Below are 27,462 nucleotides of genomic sequence, written 5' to 3' on the forward strand. Positions count from 1 at the left end.
TTTTCCCCATCATTTCTCTTCCACCAAGTAAAAAATGAAAGACAAACAGACCAAGGACGCAAAAAAAAAAAAAAAATCCATTTCAGCAACATAATTTCTTCTCAGCAGGAATTTTTTTTCTGCTCTAAAGGACATACCTTCACCATGTAAACAGATCTGAGATCAGATTCCCCAAAATCCTGACCCTTTCTACTCTAAGCAATGTGCAAGGATCCCTTCAGAGCTAGGCAAGGAGAGGGTGCAACCTGCAGCCTTGCGTCTCACAGGCTGGAGGTGGAAACCAGCCAGCTAATTACTGGGTGTGGGTAATGCAAGTGGGAGCACGATGGAAGAGCGGTGAATTTCTCTCTCCTCTCCATTCCCCGCCCTGCAATAATCACAGCCTGTGTCTCTGCCAGAGCCCTGCGGAGCTCTCAGTGCCCCTGGATGGATACAGAGCATGAGGGCAGACCTGATCCTCAGTCACCTGCACACCCCTGAGCTTGCTGCTCCCCACTGCTCTCTCTCCCCACTGGCACAGACTGCCACCGCTTTGCTGCGTTTGCAGTCAAGCTAAGGGGAAAACCAGGCATAAAATTGGCACAGCTACCAGTCTAGCTATGTTAGCGATTGAGTGATAAGTTGTATGGTGGTTACACAACTGGGTTGCGTCTGTGGAGCCAGGACTTCTGGCTTTAATTTCCTGCTCAGTCACTGACTCATCACGTAACCTGGGGCACATCACTTCACCTCTCTGCACATAAATTTCATCATCTTTAGTTGGGGGGTAATAAGACTATCTCACAGGAATGTTAGAACACACAAATTACCCTCTTAAATATTTGTAAAATGCTTTAGACAATGCTTCAGCAAAGGCATTGAGTATTTTGTTGTTGAATAAGTAACAGCCAGGGGAATGTGCTAATTGCCAGGCTGGCTTATTTACTTACCTCGCACCAGCAATTTCTGGCAGTAGTATCGAAAGGATGTCTCAGGTAGGGGAAACGGTGAAGAGGTGGTTCGACTAGTGCAGCAGGAGCAGCAGCAGGAAAAGGTCAGCTCACGCCACAAAACAAGTACATGATAGATTAATATTATGCCAAAGGTTGAGAGGCATTTGCGTCATTTTCAGGCCAGATGCACAAAAAGCTTATGTAGGTGACACTCACAGTGATGGACTACGGATGTCTAATCCTGTTAAGTATGGTCTACAGAGTCATTTCTTCAGAATACATGGTCAACTGTGTTTTCAGATTGGAAAAAGCATTTGGATACCTGAAGTTCTGCTTTTGCACCTTCCCAGAGGTGTTATCTTCTTGCCTACAGTGAGCATCTCACTGTCCGTCCTCCACCCGCGGCTGTCTGGGATTCACAGCCTAGGTGCGTCAGTGCCTCGGATGCCCAGAGGGTCTGGGAGGCATACTCAGGGATATTATATGATTCATGTAATCACTCAGTTTTGCTGTAGGACGTTAAGGAGCTGCTGCAGTCCAGGCCCTAGAGGCTGTCTTTGCAGACAGGTGAGCTTTCTGAGGGTCCCGACGTCCGCACTGAAGTAATACAAGATGGTTGCTGAGAGAGCAAAGCAGAGAGCAAGTCTTGGAAACTTTCAGAAGATGCACTCTTGATTTCTGTTGCCTATCCCAGCTGTGTTCTCCCCACTTATTCCTAACTCCTGTGTTTTGCTTTGATCTGAAAGCTGATTCAGAGGATACCTGTGGGCAACCTGGCAATGCAGGTAAATCCCTGGAGGGCAGAGAGCTGTGGAACTGGCCAGTTCCTCTGGCTTCGACAGGAGGTACTGACTGCAAAACTGACTTGGTGCAGGAGCACGCATAGTACTTTCTGCCTCACCCACCCACTGTGAAGCCATTACACATATTTTTCTGAAATGCCCAAGGACCGGTTTCCCTGCTGTTGTTAAACTGAACAGCAGCCCAGGCTGTTTTACTTTGGGGATTATCTCCTATCACAACCTAAGCCCATTGGGGCCCTCAGGTGGTGCTTCCAGTCACCTAAGCAACACAAATGGCAGCTAAAGGGTTTTCCTTCATGGCTAGCTTTTAACACTAAAAGGAATTTAAAAAAAAATCCTTGATGGTTATGATACAGACACTTCAAAGGTACCGCATCACTTTCCTTCTTCACAGCCATAACCATTTTACACCAATGAGAAAGCACTCTGAGATGTTTGGAAGCAGCTGGTTTCTCCAGCTGAAAAAACTCACTGCAGAGCCAGCCCATGGATCAGCGGCAGAAATTCCTGACTGCCTCTCAGTGAATCACGTCCCTGCAGCACAGCTACTCCAAAAGGACTATTAAAATCTTCTTGTAAGGAAGAAGGAGGCCTGGAGAGTACAAGCAACCTGCCACTAAAACGTGTTCATGGATCCCATACTCCAACAGAGGACATGAGGATATTTCCATACCAGACTTGTACAAATCCTGCTAAAGGCCTGCAATTAGGGAAAACCCGCACAGTTCAGTGAATGAAGTTTTCTCAGTAAAATCCACATAACTTAATCTAGTTATGACTGCATTATAAGTGACAGTTACGTAGGTCACAGAAATGGAAAGGCATAAGGCAACTTCTTCTAGCCTCTAGCCAGTGAGTAGTTCCAACTATGCCTTAAATAAACTCTCCTGCGTTTTGATGGATTTTTTTAAAAATTGCTCAAGCCATGGGCTCTCTGTCTTTTCCCTTGGGCAACAGTTCTCTCTGATGATCAAAACGGAACAATTTTTGCTTTGCACAAGGAGGCTCATCAAAAGCAGCTGAAGTTAATAAGCTTCCCCCCCCCAGCCAAGTATGTGTTGATAGCGTTGGGTCTCGAAACGCCTAAGAGAAATTTGCTGAACTCAGAAAGGAATTGAACAGGCAAAAGATGGTGTAACATCTGATGTCCACAAAAGCTAAGTGGTGGCAAGGACAGTTGCTGACAGTTACACGGAAGATACTCTGCATGTGCTAAGTTAAAATGTACCAGCCTCTTTCCCCTCTTCCACCACCCCCTTTTTTGGATATAGACTCCTGGTGCTGGAAATACTTCTCAGGTCCCTGGATGAGCAAACTGTGTACTCAGGACAGAAATAGTTTTAACACGGTAGTTCTCAGGAGCGTCCCTCCCTGTCATGCTCAGATCTATGATACCCAGAAAACTTGTTTCATTTAGGTAATTTATGAACTACTTTATGGATAGACTTTTGGAATTTTCCCAAAATTCCAAATACATTCCTTCTAAAAAAATGGTAGAAAAGAGCAAGCATTGCAAACCTGTGGTCCTCCAACAGCAAATTCTTTAAATACCTGCAGGAATGTGAATCATGCAGTTGCAGAGTTGTAAAAATCCAGGGCTTTTCCATACCCCCCTCTTTGGGGTGGGGTTGTTCACCTCAACATTTTAGTTAAATATCCCTCAAAATTAAAAATTCTTGCCTAGATGTCCCAAACTATAACATACTGACCAGCTGTTAAAATGAAATCATTTGTAATCAGTACACCTGTATCTCACCATCCAGAAGCTGGTGGGAGGAAACTTTTAGCAATCTCCAAAGCCACAAAATTCTTCTGTGCAGATGTTTTTCCGAATTTTCTCACTCTTCCCTAAGTTCACTGAGCACCTAAACAGGACTTTGGGACAAACTGACCCTAGATTAAACTCTTTTATGCCATTTGACCTTACAAAGCGAAATGCAGACGCTGTACCATGACGAGAGGGAGGTCTATCAGCAGCAACAAAGGAGGCCAGAACTTGAACTCGGCTGCTGCCTAAGCTGTAGACAAATGATTTGCCAACACTTGTCAGGCCCCATCACTTCCCTGTTTGGAGAACAGATTACTTCTCAAGACCAGGCAATGGCATAACACTTACCCTCAATGCCCTTCACAACAACCTGAGCCAGGCAGCAAGGCCAATACCCACAAAGGTCCTTTGGACAGTGACTGCTCAAGCGGGCTGAGCTTTATCTCTTTTCCAGAGGAAGAATCCACAACGTCTGTTTTCTCAGGCTGTTAAGAAATTGCTTTACACAGAAGAGGTAGTTTTCAGTTGTGGGCGAGACGACCATTGGCCGAAGCAAAATCCTGGGCTAAGATGACATTCATTTCATGCATTTTTCCATACAGACTTGAAGTTCCTCCTAAGCCTCTCTTCTTTTGTGCAAGAGTAGGCAATCTGGCCTACTCAGTGATCCAGTGAGGAAAAATGCCATGAGGGCATTTGAAACCAAGGGCATGTTATTAAAGAAAAAAAGGGGGAATGGACAACTGCCAGACAGGATGTACAGATTACTTTCTGATTTAATGTGACACTAAATGCAGTCAGACTAAGATCCAGACTAATCATTTGTCATTCACTCCAGCTTAATGTCACCTCTGCTTAATGAGCACAGAGGGAACGCACAGCAGTAATATCATCAAGGAAATAATTTTGTTTGCGGAACAGCTGCAAACTGCATGATTCTTGATGGTTTTTTAAATGTCAGTGCAGTTCACCACATACTTCAGTCTACACAAGAAAAATGCCAGAAGATATTTCCATAGACTAAATAAGAAGCCCGCCAGTTTGTGCTCCAGCTCTTATGTGCTCCTGCTATAGTAGTGCATTAGAGCTACACAACAGCTACAGAAACTAGGGGAAAAGTCTCCTGCTGCAGAAGCAGCACAGAGCCAATACAATTTAAACTTGGTGGCTTCTCAGTTCCCCAAATTGTCAGTGAAGACAGCATTCCTTACAGAGCTGAGTGCCATGGGGGACTGGGAATCTGCAGTCCAAAGTGGAGTCAACCTGACCCCCGCGCAAGAATTGCTATACTCTAGCATCCTTCAGAATGCTGGAGGAGCTAAGAGCCATCTTTCCCCTCACTTCCCAACTGGCTGCATCTCTTATGTTTTGGCTTTCAGAAGCTCGGAACAAAATTTTCTAAGTTTTCTAAGTGAGGAAACAAGACGTCTAGTTATTCTAGCAGGGTGCACCAGCATGAAACTCAAGATGCACTTGTACCCATCTCTAGGCAGGACAAACCTGATGTGAGAAACTGCAGTATTTTGCAGCTCTAAGTCATGCTTTCGGACCCCCACCCCACTTCCACACATGATTTAGAAAGGTAAATCAACACTGAACTACTCATTTGAGTTTCCTTTGAAATACATAGTACCGATGAAAGGTTCTGCAGAGAACTGTATCTTTTTACTCCTTCCCAAACCAAGGGCTGTATGAGCAGTGGCTATCCAAGCTCCCAGATGGGAAAAGGACTCACAAGCACAACATTTAGGGATGCGAGGCTATTGTAGCCTTCACGATCCACTGGGATATTTGCTCAGGTTCCTCACTTGTGAGGCTTATATTTGTCAATGTGTCCGAGGTGAAGGTGCATCTTGTCTCCTGCATTGCAGGTTTGAGGCTGTGTTTGCTTCCATTTACTGAGCTAAATAAATACCACCAGTTGGGATATCAGGTAGATAGTTAATGACCCACAGTGAAGACAGGGACAGGAAGAGCAGCAGAGATGCGTGTGCTGCACTGAAACAAGATACAGGTGCTTCTGTTTTGCATTTCAAATATATCCCTGCTTGGGGCTGCATGTAGAACTCCCAGACACACATCTGTGGATAAAATTTAGGGAAATAAAAGTCCTACTAGTAATAGCCCAACCTTCGAGTGCAGATCAAAGGAGCAGCGAGTGGAGCTACAGCCCCTGAAACCTGGCTATACAACTTGTATTTCACCCACTTCTTTTTATCTTAGCAATGACAAGGACAGGAGTGAAATGGAAAAAGCAGGAGTCTGAATACCTTCTGTGTGCATAATGAGTAGATTTAGGAACCCCAGAACACTTTCTTCCCTGAAACTTTTTAATTTTTTGCTCATTTGCATTTCTGGAGCGGAAATGCAGTACACCTCACCAAAAAAAAAAAAACAAACCCAAAACAAAACACCAGTGCAAACCACACTTTGGCTTCAGTAAAATAAAAATAGGAAATAAAGGTATTGGAAAAGAAGATCATAGGGAACCTGTAAGGTGTCTTCTGTACTAGTAGTATGAATTAGTACTACTAGTATGAATTCACCTGCAAGCATAAAACAAGGAATGTCTTATTTCCAGGAATGACCTCCTCTGAACTCCCGATCAGAATCCTGAAAAAAACTTTGCAAATTCTTCCTTGGAGAACAGCCATGGAGACTCCAACCTGGGAGACCTGAACATGCCACAGGTCCTATGAGAAGGGTTCAGCCAGGCTAGGTTGCCAATCAGGTACCTCATTTTTGGTTAGACCCCCTAGTGAAGAAATTCCTTCTTCACAGGAAGAGTCATTCTGGAACCAGCTGCTCTACAGTGGTGGGCATGAGGGTACGGGAGTACTCCTGGGCTATTTAGCCCTGGAGAAGTGATGTGCATGGCCCAACTCCACATCCAGTCCCAGACGGATGAAGCCTGCAGTCTGCGGCAATGCAGAGGGCAGAGTTATTCTAGCTGTGCTACCTACCGCTGCACTAGGGATGCCACATGGATGGTCCTGGTTGCTCAGAAGTTGGCTTAAAGATGTTTCTATGGCACTGTACTTGCCTGTGTAGAATGAAGTTAGCACCTTCAACTCAGTGGTCTATGTTGGAATCAAACATGAAATCGCAGCTTTTCTTTTTTATCTCACTTACCTTGCTATTGAGGAATACCAGGGCACAATCATGGACATGTAGCTAACATTTTATTTACAGTTTTATAAGAAAAAAGGGCAGATGCACAATTAAAGTGCCAAGATGCATGAACAAGTTTTCTCCCTTCATGCAGGCAATTGACATCCTGAGTAATATTCACGAAATGGAGAATTGCATCCCAGAATGAAAAAGCTTTAACACTTTAAACTTCATCCTCTGCTTGACTGATCTGCAGAAGCTAACTCTACAGTACATTTCCGATCAGATTATTGGGCCCAAAAATCCCCGGCTAGCCAAGAAGCTTCATTTATATCCAACAGTTGTTTTATTCTGGTGCTCTCTGCATCACACCAGAGAGCAGCCTCAGTAGAGACAGATGTTTGTTCCACTTGCTTTAGAGAGTTGTCATTTTAATGTTCTTTTCTGTGTCAGTCTCATGTTGGCGCCTCTTGCCTCTTCTTCCTGACACAAGGCAGATGAGTAAAGAACCCACCAGGACTCCAGCTACAGCAGCCACAATGACAGCCCAGTAGGGGACTGAAGTTTCGGTTTTCTCCAAGTTGAGATCTGAACTTCTGAATCCACTGTTTCTCAGTGTGGAAAGAAAGGGTTTTTCCTACAAAGGGAGAGTAAAGGTTTTACTGACCACAGACCACTCAACAGGCAGCATTGAGTCTATATGCCATCACTCCTTCCCAGAGTCAATCTTTAGACAGGCTATCAGCTGTTTCTGCCTTCTGTCTGTCTTAGCTCAAACTCTTTCCTGCCCTATTGCCTGAAAGTTCCTAGAATAAAAAATGGAGCCATCTCAAAATCAGGAGTGATGGCATCATTTCCAAATTTGTTTGCTACAGACAACCAAATGGAAATATGTAGACTTATTAAAACTGGCTTAAATAAGAGGCTTTCTGCTGCAGTGAGGATTTTTTTTTTTTTTCATTAAATTTTAAGTAGATTTTCCTGTGTGTAAAAAACCAGGAGTATATTTTAGCTATTTAAACCCTTCACAAATATACTCTTTTAAAGAACTTTACCAATAAGAAGAGAGGAGAAAAATGAAAGTGGTTAATGGAGAGTATGGATGGCTTGGCCTTTACTTACTGGGTTTGGACACTTGAGTTTTGATCTGTCATGGGTAAAGTTGTTGTAAGTCTGCTTTTCACCAACTGGCTCCAACTGAAGAAGAGAAAAGCAATAGTAAACATAATGATGATTTTTTTCCTCCTCAGACTCTCCTGACTTGAGTGGTTACAACCTTTTATCCAATTTTTTTTGTGCTTGCAGTAATGAAGAAATGTGGTGGAAGGTGCATCACAGGAAAGTTTCCAAAGATTTTAACACTCATGAACTGAAGACATTGAGAATCTGTACTGTCTGCAGAAAAACTCCCTCAGGAAGCAAGGAACACAAGAAGCCTTTCCTCCTTTTGCACTGAGTGGAGAAGAAAACAACTCTGAATACCACATACTTTAAATATTCTGCTAAAACAAAGTGGTTCACTATACACCCAGTTCTCCCACTTACATATCTCAAATGACAGTAGAAACCACATAGAAAAAAATCCACATGGCAGATGTTAGTCATGTTACTTGGCACATTACTGGAAGATGCTTAGGTGTCACAGTGATGGAAGTGACTTCAGAAATGATGTAGAGTTAGAGACAGGATGAGATGGTGCCAACTTTTGCAGTCTCCACTGAGACAAGAAGTTCCCTGGGAGTTTTAGCTGAGGCTAGGTTCACATGATTGCAAGAAGTGAGTTAAATAGAGCCTTTTATATTATCAGTTGTCAGCTAAATTGCAATAGCTGACCATAGACTCATCCCGAGTCCATTTCAAACTCAAACTAAAATATGTCCAGGCTAATGGCATAGCATTTGTTGTTGGCTAGGAGTGCACATACCATCGGTTACCATAGTTAAGCTAACGAGTAGAGGCTTGCTCAGTCATGTTAACTGAAGTGTTTACAACTGTGTGTGGACATTCCTGAGGTAATGACTTCAGGACTGGCCCCTAGAGAACTGCAGAGTTGTTATCCAGCACTTCTGGGAATACAGCGCAGAGAATTACTGGTGCTTCTGCTGTTGTCTATCTGTGCATTTACTGTCCTCAAGTGATTAAAGTGTCAGCTGTATGTTGGAGAGAAACAATACCACAACAAGCCCAACATAACACAGAAGAACCAAATTCTATTCATAAGATTCCCATGTGGAAGCACTGGGAATACTTTCTCTCTGTAGTTCAGTTAAAAAATAAAAAAAAAGAAAAAAAAAAAAGGAAGTAGAGCCTAAAAAAATGAAAAGAAAGAGATGAACCATGACAAAATGTGACTAGGGAAGGGAAGAAAGCTAACAAGTGGAGAGAAGATGAGAAGCAAAACAGAATGCCAAGTTTTGCTGATTGTCATGGAGTCCTGCTGGACTCCTATAAGAGTCCTAATCACTTGGCCTGCCCACCAGCTAATGTTGTAAATACTGAATTTGGTAGTTCTGTTACATCTTAAAGGGAACAGCTCAAATTCTGATGTGGTTATTTGTAAGATGTGTGGCTCATATCCTGTAGCATTCTGTCTGCTGTACGACTGGTTATTTGTAGATAACTGTAATACTTCCCGTGCCAGGGCACTTGGTAAGGAGTCTGGCGTAGAGCCCAGACAAAGGATGATAAGGTGCAAAATTCTGTAGCCAGCTATGTTTGCTTCATCTCTATGTGATCTGTTCCTCAGGAGGATTAGCTCCTGAGCTTTGAAGATGACAGCATCCCTATGTCCATGAGTATACAGGGCAACTTCTGGAAGAAACACACAGTTCCTCTAGAGCATGTGGCAAACATGGAGGCAGAACACAAGCTGAACACACTGTCTGTGTGCTCTTCTGGGCCAGGGGTCGACGAGGTGCATTTTGGACCAGCGGCGGCCCCTTATGACTACAGAGTCCCCTGACTTCAGAGAGCAGGAATATTATGCTTTGCTTTGCGTGAAGCAAAAAGGGCAAAGAACATAATGGCGAGGGAGAGGCTCCTTCAGCCATCCCCATCCCTGCACATTCCTGCAGTGGCCAGGCACAGCCTGGCCCTTTATGTGTACTGACAAGAATCCATGTCATTTGGCCATAAGCCTACAGCCTGCTGAGCTTTTCAGGGAACAGGGAAACAATACGGCCTTACAGTAAGCTTACACAGCCTCACCATACATGGACTGCGAGTGAAAAGCAGGGATGTGTTACAAGAACTAGGTTTAAATAGTAAACAGTAAAATCTTCAGTTGGCATAGACCAACAGATCTCTACAGAAGGGAATAGTTGTGCTTCGCATCAATAAGAACCTGATCCTCGCCACCCGAGTAGAAAGCTTTGTGTCGATATCCTTACATGTGTAGGAAATGAGTGACAGTCTGGGCAGAATAAAACTCTGGTGGCATAGAAAAAAGGACTGATGGTGATTCAGGAATGAGTAATGGCCAATAGTAACACCATGTGGCAACAGAAACCCAATTTAAGGCTAGCATATGTCCAGGTAGCGTCTCTTTTTCTTCTTGAAGCCTGCAGCCGTGCTCAGTTTGAATGTTCTCTACATTTGCCTGAGGTTTCTGGGCCACCATTAGCCCTGTTTGAGCTACTGCACAATGAAGCCTACCAGACTGCTGTCATCTGGAGTCTCAGACAGGGAAGCCTGATGGAAAACAGGCAGGTTTGCTGTGCATGCATAAATCAATTATTCAGAGCATGTGCATGCACTGTATGTCTACTGCTTTCTATAACCCTGGACCTACAGCTCATATGCTATACCGGGTAACCGCACAGATTTCTGCCCTGCATTTCCCAGTCCTTGTGCTCACGTTCATTCTGGAGTATCCTGTAGGTTTCTTATCTTGCTCAAACTTTTACTTAAACTGAAAAGAAATTCCTCTCCATTTATGCTGATTTCTTGTACAAACCAGGATATGGGATTTCTGCTACCACAATGTGTTTGGGTACTGGTGTGCCCAAAGAGAAGGAAAGAGAACAAGAGAAGGAAATGTTGCTGTGGCATGAAAATGCCTTTGTCATCCTTCCACCATGGGAACATCATGTTTCTGAAAGCAGCTGTGGCCTTGGAGTTATCAGTCCAGCATGTGCCTCTTACACACTCTTCCAACACTATTCAAAAGCTACCGTTTCTCCCAAAATGACAGAAGGAACGTGACTGCAAGCAGAGGCATCATAGATGTGATTTCAGCCCTCCATTAGTTTCAGTGACTCTACCAGAGTTGCTTCAGATACTAGAGTGGGTGGTACAACATATCCACACTATTAATGGCAGCAAAAATTCAATCACATGTATGTTTTCCTAATCGATCTAACAGAATTCACTGATGAAGGGCAAGCTCATTCAACACACATTTTCAGGAAACCTATAAGAGTGAATGTTTAACTAGGCTGATTTTTTGCTTTAATGCAAGTTATCTACCAAATGAGAAGGGAATTTTTCATTACATCAAGACTCTCAGGATTTCTCATTTTGAATGAGCAGACTTGCGCTGTTTTATGCAACATGATCACTTCGGATTGTGTTCTAAGCAATGCAGGCTGAGAAGGGTCTCGGAGCTGAGCAGCCCCCTTTTTTCAGGATATCAATTTTATTTCTTGCTTACCATTTTGTTTCAGACACCTTTCTCATCATCTTTTATAGTCACTCCTACCACAAACACATGGGGATCTAGGTTGTAACCTCTTACCATATTATTCCAGAGAGCCATGGCCATCTCAGCGTAGCCTCTTACACTGAAATGAAAGCAGTCTGCAGCAAAGAAACTCAGATCTGGCTTGCCATTCTGCAATGAAAGCAAAAATTTATTTCTCAGTGCATTTCAACATTTGAGTCCTGACATATTGTATCTAATAGTGCACTGTACTTGGCATACCCACTTCACAAATTTGGTATCGTCCTAAAGGCAATATGCTCATATTTTGACACTGCAAATAAACTTTGGTACTCCTAACTGTGGGCTGATTACTGCATCTTAAGACCTTATGTCTAATGCAGCCTGTTCAGCTTCATATAACAATTTTCATAACAAACCTAAACTTATCATTAAACCAACAGTCATAGCTCTTACATGGACATTGCCATCGATCCACACTCCTCTTGGTACAGAACTGGTAGAAAACTGCTTATTCTTGCTTGTTAAACTTCCATACACTCAGACTTATAACCTTTCAGATGTTGAAATTTGTGCTGAATTTCAGGCAACATTAAAAATTGTGGGCTTAACCAGCTGTGGCAAATGTCTGTCTGAGGAAGAATTTGCCTCATCGTTACTGGTACGGTGACCATTCTTTGGACTTGAAGGCTGCCAGAATGAAATGGGGGTGATATGACAAAAGGATCGGCATTATGCAAAACTGGGTGGTTTTGACCAGGATTCCTGCTAAATATTTGTATCCCTAACTGCACAGCATACATAACGCTAAGGCTGGAGAAACGAAGGAGAATCAGTGTTTGGTTTCAAAGGCTGCTTCCTGTTTCCAGGCTGGGATGAGCCAGGCATGCAAGTACTGGTCTCCCAGTGACGGAAACCTGAACATACTCCATAACCTAGATCGGAAGAAAATTGTGGTGAATGCCAACCCCCCAGCAGGCTAAGCGACATGCAGTTTAGAGGAAGCCAGTGGGTGCTTAGGTTTGGTGTGTGCACACTACAAATGTTTCCTAAAGCCATTTTGATTCACAGGCACCACAGTCTTTCCTGTCTTCTCCTGTCACTCATTGCAGGTTCCACCCTCTGCCACTAGACTGTGCAAAGAGAAGAAAACGCAGTCCTTGTGGCATGGATTTTACTGACTTGGGGAATCGAGATACTGGTCCTTTCATAATGGGAAAGAAAAACAGGACTCACACGATCCAGGGGCAACAAGGTGTTTCGGAAAAATGGCTGCATGACAACTGCAAAGTCCTCACGCTCCTCATACCGACCACTGTTGATCAGCTGTAAGGCTTCAGCCTGTATGGAGTTGCATGGTTGGAAAGAGAAGTGTTGCTTACAAGGTTCATTAACATTTGTCAGCTATCAAAAACATGCATATTACATTTCTTTCAATATAGGAAGCTATAAATTATTAGTATAAATCCAGCTGAATAGTTTAAAGCAGTCCAGAGAACAGCTAAGAAAATAGTTTGGTTCATGCAGAGATTTTAATGAGGAAAACGCAAAGAAGCTAGCATAATTTGAAAAGCAAAGTTGCTTAATTTAAAAAGAAAAAAAGGGAGTTCATACCTTACCTATAGAAATCTGTGCCGCATAATCGCAATGAGATTCAAATTTACAGAGAATTAAAAAAAAAAAAGCATAAGGCCACAATTTTTAGAAGTGACAAATGAGTCCAGAAGGCCAACTTGAGACTGAAATGTGCTTGATTTTTCAGAAAGGCATGCTTGAAGTAAAATCAAACCTAAGCATTGAAAAATCACCTGCCGCTTTTGAAAATTATGGCAATAGACATTCATACAGATAATAAAAACATCTCATTGTTACTTACCATCTTATGGGTGTAAATTCTAATGCTCCTGGTCATATCTCAAAACATTCCTAACCCCACTTCCTTACTTATGGAAAACACCCCCTGGGTAGTTTTATACAAGTATTTTCCAAGATGGATTTTTTGAGCATTGTCAGATTCATTAGACAACATCCACTGCCAGAGACAGAATGGAGGACTGGAGAACATAATGTGAAATGATACAGCGATTCCTGTATTCATAGGAATAATGATGGAAAAGCCTTCTGCTCCAATAGCTATTTATAGCCTTTGTTAACTTTGAGTGAATCTTACACTCGAGGCTATGAAAAGTTACTCTCAGATAGCGAGCTGACCCATGATAAGCTATCTGCGTGCATGCTCTCAGCACATAGCAAAAGAAAGGAATATCAGGTTGGTTTAGTTCCCTTTCTCTGCTAAGAGTTACCACAAAACAGATGATGCAAGGTAATTTGTCACCCTTGCAGTGACATGTTAATTCATGTGAGCTATTCATTGGATTCATAATGGACAAACACATATCGACAAAACAGTCATCACCAGTAACTCCTTTTCAGCTGTTGAAACAGCAACTGGAAACAGAACCAGTCTCAGTCTGCCTCCAGCTCAGAAACGAGGTCAAATTATAAGGCAGTGTGGAAAGACTTGCACTGCTGCTAACTGGTTAGCTGGGTAGGGGCTTAGTTAGACTGTAGCCAAGCTATTTCCCGGTCATCTCTCTCTGTCCTGCTGGGGATAGGCATGCGAGGAACGGAAGTGATATAGACACAAGTGAAGATGACCAGTTACAGAATCAAGGTATTACCTGAAAATCTCTGTTAACTCTCTTAATTTCTTGTAGTTCAGAAGAGTTTTCTTCAGGGTTTAAGAAACATGGGCAAACATTCCTTTAACAAAAGAAATACTAGAATTAAAAACCAATCTGGAATAGCCTATGCAATTCTTCAGCAATGTATGTCTGCTTCAAGAAGCTTGGGATAGGCGCTCAAAGCTCACATGCAGAAGGAGAGCCACCTTGTTGGCTTAGAGGTAGACAGATACTGCAGTAAAAAATAATCTCTCTATTGACTTAGCTTTCAAATTGAACACCTGCCCCAGCCAGTAAGAGCTGCAGGATCCACAGCTCTGCGTCAGACATAAAAGTGTTTAGTATGCCACACATTAGCAGGAAATCACATGTGTTAGAATTTTAAAAACCCTACATATAGGCTGACAGCAGTTTCAGAAATCTGGGGGTTTAAAGACAGAAAAGACGAACTGTTCGTATAGTCTGACTCCTCAGACCACTGTGTTTCATTCTGTTACCCCCACATCAAGAGGTAATAACTTGTGCTTCACTGAAATGCATCTTGTAAGAGTGTGCCTGGAATGAATATGAAGACATCAAGCAATGCAGTCAATTCACTATTTTCCCTTGTAGTGTGTTCCAGTAGTTAATCGCTTCTATTATTAAAAATCTGTGCCTAGCTTCATTTGAATTCATTAGACATCAGCCTCCAACGACTGGTCTTTGTTATACCTTTCTCCACTAGACTAAAGAGCCTTTTCAGGTCCAGGATGACTCTTGTAAAGGCACTGCTCCTTTCTAAAACAAGTCCCTCAATCTTCTTTGTTCTTTGAGTTAGGACTTTGGTCTCCTCTATTAGGTGTGAAAAGCAGTTCCTGGTTGTGCACTGCTCTATGCAGCCCAGCCTGACCATCGGTAATGCAGCACTGAATACAAGGAGAGGCGTCAGGGATGTCAGACTGTTCTGCTCAGCAGTAAATGGCTGGGCAAAAAAGGCTTTGAAGTTCAGTAGTACAGCAATTATATGATGACTTGTGCTGTGACATGCTGCCTTAGAGCTGAGAAGAAAAGCGACAACTCTGCTATCTACAGGTGCCTTTTAGCTGAAGTATTGGAAGAAGCAGTAGAAAGTTGATGGGAACTAGTGCATCAAGTAAAGGCAGCAATGCAAGTAGCTTGGAAAGCTTAGTGTGGATGTACTCCTGTAGAAGCAATTTAGATCAATCCAAAAAAGTAGCACTTTAAAGGCAAAGACCTGTTTTGCTCACTTACTTTGCTGTCAAAGCGCATCCCGAAGAGCTTGCTGCGATCTGACGCAGTCCCGAAATCTCTAGTATCTCCACCACGTTGACAAAGACTCTTGGGAGCTGCAGGGATTATAATAACCAGACATACCAAATCACAGAATGTGATACCACTACAAAGTGAGAAAGAAGTGCCATCTGTAGGTCAGGGAGTCAGTGCAAACTGCACTGACTGCAACCAATGGCATGTGCAAGGATTATGTATAAAGGGAGGGGGAGGGAGACATACAGTGAATGTCAGCCAAAAAATTCCCGGCAGCTAGTACAAACTAGCTGAAATGCTGCTTCACTCCCTGGGGCATTTCCATTTTCTCTAGGGTAAAGGAAACTTTGTACACTTGGTATAGCCATCAAAACTGGCAGCAAGGTCACGCTATGTTTGGTCCACAGCAGAAATACTATGAAACACACAGTCTTCCTGTAACTACAGCCCACTTTCTCAGGGCATTATCTAATGCAGTTGTTGAAATGCAGCGCTGAGGAGCAGTCTGACTCCAGCTATTTGGAGGATGACCTTGTATGAAACATAATCGCTGACAGTCTATCAGAGGTGAGAAAAACATCAGTGTGCTTGCCAGAAACATAGCTTGTGAGGGTATCTTAAAAGCTTACCTCCTTATAAAAAATATCCAGAGTATCCTGAAGGTGTTTTACATACTTTTTCACTGAATAGGTTTCCTGTGCAATGTAAAAAGTAAAAATAAAATAAAATAAAATAAAATAAAATAAAATATAATAAAATAAAATATAATAAAAAAGGATCAGTCTTTATTCAGGAACCAAGAAGTTTAACTGTTTTTCCTGAGCAAAGGAGTCCACAAACTCTCCAGTTGCAAGGTAGTCCATGAGACGATAGACTCCAGTAGAGTCTACTCTCTGTAGAAAATATACTCTCTAAAAAAAAATTCTACAAATTTCTACAAAATTCTTATCTCTAAAAAAATTTCTACTCTCTGTAGAAAATCTTGAGGTATATAATAGTTCTTGGCAGAGTCTTTGCCTGATGAATGACTACATAAATCACATCTTTGGATTTCAAGTTGTCTTTTATGGGACCCAGACCAGACTAGTTTGCCTTATGAACAGAGGGATACTTTTTTTTTTTTTAAAACTGCCAATCTGGGGAAATTGATATGGAGGCACTCAGGCCCCACAAAACTCATATGCAAAATTATTTTGTGACTAGTTATAGAGGTGTAGCTGTGGGGGCAAAGGCTCCAGGCAGCAGCAAAACTGAGAGAATGGTCCCTGGTCATTTTAATGAGCTGGGGCGCAGATCCCCAGTCTGTGCCACAGGAACCTTTTCAGAGGAAATGACCACTGATAACTAGATAAAAGACAGCTTTTTCACTGTAAGCTGATGTTATTTCTTTTGGTGTCATTCTGAAGCAAGAATCAGTCATCCTCAGTAATTTTTGCATGGAGATGCTTTTCCAGAATAAAACTTCACTTGCGTCCCCATAACAACATGCCTAAGACACCACGCTGTCTTGATTGCCTTGTCCAGTTAAGATGGGAGAGCTTTTCAGCTTATCCTCGGTGTTTTGTTCAATATGGGGCAGGTTGCTGGTTCTTAAATATCGCATTACTCCAAAGCTACAGTGCCCCAATATTAAAAGCTGTGCACTTGTTTCTGATACAAAACAGATGAATGGAACAGAACTTCTAAGTGTTATTTAAACAAAGAGGAGCTTTGGCTCACTAAGAGAGGGAAAAGTTAAATTTCCAGGGCTAGCCACTTGCCAAGTGCCTGTATGAGCATGCCTAATTCAGAGATACAAACCTTGTCCAAGCAGTACTGGCATAGGTCATTGCCTCCAACAAGGACAGTAATCAGCTTCCAATCTTCCTTGAAATTAATTTTCTAGTGGCACATCAAAAAAAAAAACAAAAAACAAACCAGATTGCAGCATCCATTGCTTAGGCACGCAGAGGTAACATTCACAAGTGGGGCTAAATGGGGTACAGACGGCATGGCAGAACAGAGAAAGGAGGCATGCTGAGGTAAGATGGCAGAAGCAAAGCATCTGGCCAGGGGGAAAGCGTGAGCTGCAATTCAGCTTGGCTTTCGTAAGGAAATCCCCTTCAGCAGACAAGATCTGTCAGGGTAGCCGAGCATAGAAACGTGTCTGTGGCAGCAAGCATGCCTAAATGAATGTTAGCTTCAGGACAGAGATGGACAGGAGAGATTTGCCAGCCGTGGATGAACACTGCAGGCAGCGTGGGGATGAAGAGAGGGAGGGAGTGGATGCTGGAGTGACTAATGGAACTGTGGAACTGGAGCTGCTGGGGATTCCTGCCAGCTGGGCAAGTATTACCCCACGGCCAGGAGGGGCAAGGGGCACCCCAGGGAACAGACAGCTGGATTAAAATAGAAGACTCCAGGAGGCTGGTGACTTCACTGAGCTCATATAAGGGCAGCTGCAGCATCCACGTCACTGCAAGCTAACAATAGGCGCTGCTGAGAGCTGGATCTCATCAAAACATTTTGTAACGTTCAGTACAAAGAAAGGAATCAAAGGCTACTATTTTTAGTGTGGTGCATTTACATAACAAACATCTGCGAAAGGATCCCACAAATAGAGAAAGGGCCTGGGAATCACCCACAGGTCTGAATTCTCCTCCTTGACCAGCACTTTGCTCAGAAAGCCTTTCATGAAGAGGCAAAGTGTGGCAGGGACTTCCCCCTTCCTCTTTTTTCAAGATGCATAAAAAGCAGTGAATAAAACAAAGCTGTAGAGTCACGTACTCTTATTGAAGAGCCATGCCAGCTCCCTTCACTCTGCCAAACAATCAGTAATGCAGAGTAACTGACAGTGGGACTAGCCTGCAGCATCCATCAAGAATGCTGGCACAGAGACACATGCTTTGACAAATCCTGCTTATTCAGTACCTTCTTTTCCCATTCAGCCTGAGCCAAGGAGCACCAGGCACTCCCATTCCCTTACAGGGTGCTCTCCCTGAACCAACAGCTCACACCCAGACAGTCATCCACTCAAACTCAGCCAACACTTGGAGCAGAGCAGCCTTGTTTTTCTCCCAGATTTTCTCCCACCGCCCCAAACTGCAGCAGCAGCCACTGAATTAAAAGCGAATTACCCTTTTGGTGCCCTTTGTAGCCCTCAGTGGAGCTGGCACAGCAGGCTGGTCCACAAAGCTAGATCCACTACTAATTCCCTAAAAGCTTGTGCCATGACAGGGATTCACCTAACCCTGAGGTTTCTGGCCACTGATTTATCACTTGCCTGTTCAGAACCAGAGTTTCAGAGGGCCTAATCTCCTGGGAGAACTTCAATTGTCCCCCTTCCTAGTGTTGCCATTTCCCAGACCCAAGAGTGAATTGTGTGATTCATGTTCATCACCAGCTGCCTGCTCCAGTGATTTTACACTCAGATTTTATGATCCCCACTTTGAATGCTGCTGTTCAACTAAGTAGTCCTGTGATCTCCCCAGAGCCTTCCGATCTCTCCTCTTCCTCACTACCACCCTTACAACTCCTGGCCTCACTGCACCCTACATTAGTCTTGGCCTTGTGTGCCTTGCACCTTTACCTGCATGGATTTGTGTAGGTAAATTATCATCTCCCAAAGGCTAATTTCTGACACATTCATCTTGGAAAGCACACTAGAGACAAGGACACTGACTTTTCTTCCATCAGGAAAGCATTCTTCACTACGCAAGTACCCCATCAATTAAAGTCATATCCCAGAGACCACAGGAACACTGAGGGGTGGCACAAATTCCACTTACCGAGCTGCTTCTCATTAACTCCACCAATTCACTTGCTTGGGCTGCCATATTGCTGTAGAAAAAGGACAGAAGCATTTTAGATGCCTGCTGTGAAAGCACATCATCTTCTTGATCTCCCACTCATTTTAGGGAATCTTAGGATCAGCAGAAATCAGTACAAGGAAAGTGATGCCTCAAAAGGATGAGCAAACATAGAAGGATCAAGATTAGCAGCAGTTGCACAAGTGAATTATCTGATTTGAAAGGTCTTCAGCTAGGATGGCTTCCAAGTAGCATGCAACTGGAATGAATTCTTCCCCTGCCAGAGTTGGCTAAAGGGCATTTTGTTTGGAGAAAACCAGTAATGCCCAGATGCACAGAGACATTCAGTTGCATAACTCCCTTTGAAATCTAGTGGGAGAGTTTGGTGTTTACACAGAAGCTGGGTACCCTAACCAGCCTTCCTGATCTGGCCCTAAATTTCTATGGCTTGTCTTATGGCTGGAACATATTGCTTACACGGTGGAACTGCCAGGCTGGAGAGTGCCAGTCCAGCTCTGCGCAGGATGCAACATCCACAGAGTGAAGCACAAACCATGCTGAGACACCAGCTGGAAACTTGAACTCCTGATATACTAGCATAAGACTGGGCTTGAGTTAATAAGCCCTGCCTCTCTCCAGCAGCTACACAAATGCTGTCACATTATTTGCACTCCCACAACCATACTGATTGCCCTGAGTCTTTGCTCAGGGCACCCATGAAGTATTTAGTAGCTACACAGTCTTTGCTAGCTATCCTGAATCTCTCTTGCAATAAATTTAATGACTGTTAAAGATGTCACAGAAAGTCTTGGAAGCAAATTCCATCAGTATCCATAGAGCAGAGACAACATATGCAATAAGAACCAAAATTTGTAAGAGTTTGTAACAGACTAGTGGAGTTTTTCTTCCTGAGGAGAAAGAAATTAATTCCCAGCTACTCATTCTGTTCTTTTTCTTTGCACTGCAAATACCTATAGTTTTTAATGCCATTAGGGTAGCAGTGGGCTTCTACTTGTTGTTTGAGGCACATTTCCCAGAAATCAAGGAATAAATGTGAGACGCTCATGAATTTTTTCTCATTACAGCTATGTCTTGACAGTGAATCAAGGACCTGCATACTGAAGGCTGGGCAGAAAAAGGTAGAATCATAGAATGGTTTGGGTTGGAAATGACCTTCAAAGGTCATCTAGTCCAACCTCCCCTGTAATGAGCAGGGACATCTTCAACTAGATCAGGTTGCTCAGAGCCCTGTCCAGCCTGACCTCGAATGTTTCCAGGGACAGGGCATCCACAGCCTCTCTGGGCAACCTGTGCCAGTGTTTCACCATCCTTATTGTAAAAAATTTATTCCTTATAACTAATCTAAAATCTTCCCTCTTTTCATTTAAAGCCCCTTGTCCTATTGTAACAGGACCTGCTAAAAAGTTTGTGCCCATCTTCCTTGTAGGCCCCCTTTAAGTACTGAAGGGCCACAATAAGGTCTCCCTGGAACCTTCTCTTCTCCAGGCTGAACAGCCTCAACTCTTTCAGACTTTCTTCACAGGAGAGGTACTCCATCCCTCTGAACATTTCTGTGGCCCTCCTCTGGACCCGCTCCAACAGGTCCACGTCTTTCCTGTGCTGAGGGCTCCAAAACTGGATGCAGTATGCCAGATGGGGTCTCATGAGAGCAGAGCAGAGAGGCAGAATCACCTCCCTCAACCTGCTGGCCACACTTCTTTTGATGCAGCCCAGGATACAGTTGGCCTTCTGGACCGTGAGTGCACATTGCTCATGAAAAGCTCATGTCCAATTTTTCATCCATCAGTGCCCCAAAGTCCTTCTCAGCAGGCTGCTCTCAATCCATTCATCCCCCAGCCTGTATTGATACTGGGGGTTGCCCTGACCCAGGTGCAGGACCCTGCACTTGGCCTTGTTGAACCTCATGAGGTTCACACAGGCCCAATTCTTGAGCTTGTCCAGGTCCCTCTGGATGGGATCCCATCCCTCAGGTGTGTCAACTGCACCACTCAGCTTGGTGTCATCTGCAAACTTGCTGAGGGTGCACTAAAACCTATGTAGAATGTACCAGCGCATTCTACCAGGCAGCGGTAGTGGAAGTAGCATAAATACGGCATTGGCTCAGAAATTCTGGGCAGAGGTCAAATGAGGAAAGGAAGTTTCTCTCTGTCTCTAATTTAGAAAAAGATACAAATAAATCCCCCAAACAATGAATAAAATAAAAAAAAAAAAACACCCCCCAAACAATTAAAAGCACCAGATCACACAAATATGCTCAGTACAAATAGGTCATCAATATTAACTCAATCTTAACATGCGCTTCAAAGCTAACCTGCTAGTCCAGTTCCCACCCCTTTGCCCTTTCTCAGTTGCAATTGTGCTTACCTTGCTGTGGCACCTCTCTCTGCAACATTGAATCCAGCTGTTTCCTTTGAGCTGCCAGTGGAGAAGCCAAAAAGGTTCGGATTGAATTTTTTCAAGATATCTTAAAAAGAAAAAATACAATGTTTAACCGTTCACAGTACAACCAGCAGGGTTACTTTCCACAGAAGCACAAGCCAACTGAGTGGTGAGAACATGGACCTGGGTTTTGTCCTCATTCACTGTGACCTAACAGAAGCTATAGACACACCTGCCTTGGAGAACTCTAGTTACTGTCCAAACTTCAGCATTGCTACTAATTTTCTCCGTGGCCTTGAGGAGCCAGGGTCTGGCAACCCAGGAGATGCACAGGTCCCAGGCAACTCACCAGTCTTGAATTTGAGTGTCAGAGAAATCACGCTTACTTTCCTTCATGAACCAGAAGCAGATGCTCTGAATATGGCCCTCTCCCTCCTACTCCTCCAGCTACCCATCAAGGTAATAATATTTATTGCAGAGAAGTGAATTTTATTCACGTTTCTAGATTTCACCAAAACCCTCAGTGAGGAAGCATCATGTCTGAAAACTGTTACTGTTACTGTTCCTGTAGCACTGTCTGAAACCTCTTTATAGAGTCTCATTTATAATGCAGAAATGAAATGTGCCTTCTATTTTTCTTTAAGTGCAGTGATGTGCATGGCAGAATTCAAAGTGTATCAGATTTTATTACCAATGATGTCAGGTATTGTCAAACTGCTCCACAGCATGGATCATATACAAATAGATAAACTATTGTGAACCAAGTCCCCTCCAATTTATGGTCACATTGACCACTTAATAGTTTCTATGGCAACCACAGGGACCGATTACACAGAACACTAGGACAAGAAATTTATAGTATTTTTAGATTTTTTTTTCAGTGCAATGTAGCAACTTGAAATCATCAGAAGGAATCATAACTTTGTCAACAACCCTCCTAGATGGACGACTAATTGTTTTATAGCCCTTCATTTGCCCACAGCCATTACAGTCAGTCACTGGAAAGCACAAAATGAAATGAGGGAGGAGCAGGTCTGCCATGAACTTCTGTCACCTTCAGCACATTTACTCCAATCATTTCTGTCAAAAGGACAATACAATCACATGCAGGTCCTGTGATGTGGAGGGGCTGAATCAACTTTACAGCTAGTCAGGTCAGTCTGGGTTCAGCTGTGACTTTCATGAACTGCTCATATCCACAATAGATGGGCATCCCCTACTGTTAGCAAGGAAAGCATAACCATTTCCAGACATTTCCAAACATCCGCTTAGACTGCTTTCTGATTAATACTTGGCTTTCGTTTTTCTCACGTTGATTTTCCAGGATACTCACTGGGTAAAGTAGTCTGGGTCTCCAGGGTCCCATCACCTCCAATACTACAAAGGGAAAGAATAAAATCAGCAAGTAGGGTTAATCCTGCAACTATCAGTTTTATTGTAACTATATGTTGCTATGGTAGCCCAGGAAGGGGGGAAAGGAAGAAGGAAAAAAAAAAAAAAGACTAACCTCAAACAGGACTAAGGACTAAGAATTCAGGGAAAGTACTAAAAGGAGATTTCACATTAAACCAAGCAAGGCATCAGCTAAGATAGAAGCTATGCCTCCAGTCTGGGAATAGAGCATACTGGGAGAACTGATTTTTCTTATAGAGATGCTGGGATGCCCGTCATAGAAAGGCATATTTCCTCAGCAAAGTTGCTCCACGTGACCTTGCTGAAACTACATTTGTGTGCAGTTATGCAAAGAAGAGAGACTGCCTTAAATGCTCATTAACCACCTATCTGGGATTCTGCAATGTTGATTATGAAAAGAGCCTCTGCCTCTACCATTCAAGACTTGTCTGTGTGCATAGCTAATACTTTCTTACACCACTTCTGTCAGCCCCTCCTGAAGAGATCTGTGCCTACAGATACATACAAGGGGAGGAAAAAGGATGAAGAAAAGAATGTATACAATGCATACATGCTTATCGACCATACTTCTGCCCATATGAAGCAGGCAGTTTGCTTCCACTCTAGCATAGATATTAAGATTCACACCCACTGACATGTATTGTCTTTGTCCACTTTGCAATAGCAAAGACGTTTAGGGCATCTTCACTGAATATGCATGCAGTGCACTCACCATGTTCATGCCAATCCACACTCTCTCAGATTCTCTAGCATTAGACACTTTAGTAGATAATACAGAAACAGCAATATTTTTGCATAAACTCCAGAGAAACTAGCAAGAGGCTAAAAGAATTCACTTATGTTCATAATCCAGTACTGTCAGACACATAGGACCATGCTTGTAGCAATCAGGGCTCATTAAAAAAAACCCAAAACAACAAAAAGCCCAACAAAAGCAAACACAAAAAAAACCCCATAAGAATAACTTCCTTTCTCTTCTAGTCCCAACTCCTCCAATCCTTACCAAGCACTACTCGCTTTCAGTATCCTACCCCTGCGTTTAAATACTTCTGGTATGTAGCTACACAACCAGATGACCCACACGTTTAACTGTGTCTAAGGAGAAAAATAGAGAAAGAGAAAACTGAGCATTTTCACCTCCAGGAAAGTCCCCTCCAGTCTGTTTGTAGGTCTGTTGCTTTGGCTCCTGCTGCAGTCTGGAAAGGATGGAAAAAATAATTTATAAAAAACTAGAAGAAAAAAGTGTTACAAGTTTAAGTAAGACACACATTGTGATTTGAAAGTGCTACTCTGCATCCAGCCAATCTTTTGCAATATCCCAGTTTTAGCATAAATGGTCCATCTCCTTATTCACCACCATGCACTGTGCTCTGGGCAGCCCTGCATCTCCTGTGCTTCAAATTCATGGGCTTCTCCTCATATACAAAAGCAGCTCATCTAGGTAGTAGGCCGTGGAGCATCAGAGGAGATATAGTCCAGCCAGAAAGCATCCGACTGTAAGGTCAAGATCAGAAGGCTTTAGAACTACTACTCTAATACTGTTTTAGCAACCCAATGGTACCCAGATTAACATTAACAGCTTTGTATTTGTTTGGATTTTTCTGATGGAGAATGCTTCATCCTGGCATTTCCTGAAGAAAAATTCCCAGCCCGTTTAAGCTGTAAATAAATAAGTAGAGGAACTGCTTTTTAATCTGCCAAGGAAACAAATCTATCATGTAAAATCCACTTTTCCTCTGCTGGACCCAGTCTGCTAGTCTAACGCACAGACCTGATGAGGTGTAGGCAGGATTTTTTTTTTGCCAATACAGATAAGCATGTTGGCATATCTATCACTTTCACTGTGCATTGGTGCTAAGAAGTCAGACAGATGCACTCTAGCCAGTGACATGACTAAATTGCTCAATGTCACATTAATCTCCAATGCATCTAGACTGAGAACAGCCTTCCTGCAGTGTAAACTTTAATATCTTTAAAAAATAAATAAACAAAGCCACCACAACAAAGAAGTTCGTGATGAATTTGGGTAGCTCACAGGACTGGGACAGACCTCTAGCGAGGTCAGCACCCTGACTCGCATTCAGGAGAGCAGTCATGAAAATGGGTTCTTCTGCAGCTTTATAATTTCTTAGTGGCTTCACTTAGTTATGTATTCTTCAGAAAAGCCATGGTACCAATTCAGCCATAAACACTAACTGCATTCAGGGCTCTTGTGGGAAAAACCAGGAGGAAAATCAATGCCTTAGTAGACCAAGGCAGATCTTTGTACTGCCCAGCCATCCCTGGCACAGAGGGTCTGCAGCAGCAAAGCGTGCACTGCTGCTGGCTGCACTACACTTTATGCAGATGTGTGCACATGTGCATGTGTAAGGAACACTAATTTTTTTCTGGCCTCCCCCCACCCAGCAATAAATCCCTTAATAAAAACCCCAGTCACACCTTGCAGGGGCAATGGTAACTGATAGGAACTGCGTGAATAATGGCATTATGAAAAATTGCCTTGCTTAGCTCTTGAGATAGGGACCTCAAGCATCAGAGTCTGGCCCAAATGACTAGGGCTCTCTGAGATATTTCATGTACTAAAAGAATTAAAATTTTAAAAGAAGAGATCTGTGCTAGTGTACATGTCTAGCACTAGATCTGGGGGAGGAATCAAGCAATTAATTTAAAGAGTAATGGCAATGGATAGGAGGGAGACTTGCAGGGTCATTACTGAGGTCTTCTAAGAAAAGCTCAAAGCTCAGCGGGGTAGGGGGGGGGGAAGCCAGGATTACGTCAGCTCAAGCAAAATCAGTTTCAGAGCTAATGAGGAGGTAAAGACATGCACACCTGCCTGGAGATAAGCCTGATCATTTAAGGGCTTCAGTCCCTTCACCTCCCTCTAAACTCTACGGGAGCTGAAGCTGCTAGAATGAGCACTGGTTTAGCTCAGGAGTTAAAATTCATGGGAACTGTTGACACGAATGTTTGCTTTCATCCCATGCCAGAACAATTCTGTAGTGCTATGTAATTCTGGAACTTTTTCTTAGAAAACTTCGGTGCAGATCTGCAGTATTCCCTGCTATTCTTTTCTGGGGCCTTTCTTTTCTGTGCCTACTCTTTTCAATTTGCATTTAATGGTACAGGAAATACATCAGTTTTAACTGGAAGATGTGTAAACCATGAAGCAACATCTGAAAGCAAAATTCTGAAATACAGAAGTATCAGAATTATCTCAAGTCAGAAGCACTTCATTCTGCAATCATTTATTTCCATAGGAATTTTCATCAAGATCTCTCATTGCATGAAAAATGCCAATTGCTTGCTCTCGTTTTTATGTCAGAAGAGACTATTCCTAAAAGGCAGACTTTTCCCTTTCCAAAAACACTTGAATAAACTGTGTGCAATAGAGAATGTGATCCCATTTCTGCTCTGGCCTGAATTATTCATTACTGGATTGCACAATTGCTGGTGTCATTCAGATCCCTTCAGGCTATTTCTTTGCCAAGGGACACAGGTAGGTGTATTTTGCTTTGCCAAGCCAAAGCAATTTGCTTTCTATCTGATGATGCCTGACATGACCACATCCAGGTAGAAGTTGACAGTTGCTCTTCTCATTCTAAATGTGGGAATACAGCAGTACTCACAGTCAGGGAATCTCCCAATGCTCCTATGACTTTGATGTCAGCAGGTTGTAGCTCGTGTACTAAAATGTAGTAGAAGAAAAAAAGCATGATTATTGATAACTGACAAAATACTGTTTAACAGAACAAGGATCCAAGTCTATGGTTCCAACCTGATGGCACTTTTACAGACTTTTATGGAGAATGAGCCTCAAGTTCTATGCATCAGCTAGGCAAAAGGCATAACTTCCTGCCTTTGCTTGCAACACTGTACTCAGCTAACAAGGAAATAAATGGACCTTAAAACAGCTTAGGAAAAAATCAAAACAGATTAGATCTGCTTAGGGATGCATGCATTCAATCTCTTTTAATTGGTTTTCAGGTTTGGGTCATAGATCAATACTTCCCATTAGCAATCGCCCCGTAAGGCCTTCCAACTACGCACAGTGCTCCTACTGCGCTGCTTATCAGAGTAGGCTCACCAGGTAGGTCACAATTGCTGAGTCACTAATCTGCCTAGGCAATTTTAATCTGCCATGTTGCTGTAGACGATATACATATATGACAAATGCGGTCATATTTATCCACAGAGAGCACACCTGCTGTGTTGCAGAACTTTCTTCCTTTGCGGCTAAATATACCAACTTTTATTGTTTTCTTTCCATCTAGGATTTGCAATTGCAAGATCGTATTTTTATCTTATGTTTTTAAAAACAAAAGATGAAATCTTTCCTAGTTGTGATTTTAGCTACAAGTTCTTTCTCACCTAATGTTGGCACAGGACTGGATGGAGCCTGTTCAGAACACGACAGGTCACTGCCCCAATTCTGAAATGATAAGGTACAAAATTGGTTCACCTTGTGGTTATAAGATAACATGGAATCCAAATATGGTTTAATTGTACAGCAAAGGGCAAAGCCATGTTAAGACATAGATCCTAATTTGGTGCCTATATAGCTCAACAGTCCTTTCCTCTTCTTTGTGGAATACTGTCCAAACATTAATTACTTTTGGTGAAATTTTCTAGCCAAAGCA

The 27,462-nt window shown here is 42.9% G+C and overlaps 1 protein-coding gene across 1 annotated transcript in view; it reads right to left on the bottom strand.

Moving 5' to 3' along the window:
* Window positions 1–6,674: 6,674 nt before the first annotated feature.
* PLB1 (phospholipase B1) overlaps window positions 6,675–27,462 on the bottom strand; it is a gene marked incomplete at its 5' end in the record, with an annotated part of 83,965 nt that continues 63,177 nt past the window's right edge. The window contains 14 exons of the mRNA XM_082481908.1: window positions 6,675–7,251; window positions 7,737–7,811; window positions 11,350–11,445; window positions 12,511–12,615; window positions 13,956–14,037; window positions 15,210–15,304; window positions 15,854–15,919; window positions 17,025–17,105; window positions 18,992–19,043; window positions 21,398–21,497; window positions 22,746–22,789; window positions 23,963–24,021; window positions 26,452–26,510; window positions 27,194–27,254. Of these exons, the coding sequence (XP_082338034.1) occupies window positions 7,030–7,251; window positions 7,737–7,811; window positions 11,350–11,445; window positions 12,511–12,615; window positions 13,956–14,037; window positions 15,210–15,304; window positions 15,854–15,919; window positions 17,025–17,105; window positions 18,992–19,043; window positions 21,398–21,497; window positions 22,746–22,789; window positions 23,963–24,021; window positions 26,452–26,510; window positions 27,194–27,254 (1,197 nt within the window). The 3' untranslated portion in view covers window positions 6,675–7,029. The remainder of the gene's footprint in view (window positions 7,252–7,736; window positions 7,812–11,349; window positions 11,446–12,510; window positions 12,616–13,955; window positions 14,038–15,209; window positions 15,305–15,853; window positions 15,920–17,024; window positions 17,106–18,991; window positions 19,044–21,397; window positions 21,498–22,745; window positions 22,790–23,962; window positions 24,022–26,451; window positions 26,511–27,193; window positions 27,255–27,462) is intronic.

This window comes from Vanellus vanellus, assembly GCF_965231255.1.
Source record: "Vanellus vanellus genome assembly, chromosome: 3".
Classification (NCBI taxonomy): Eukaryota; Metazoa; Chordata; class Aves; order Charadriiformes; family Charadriidae; genus Vanellus; species Vanellus vanellus.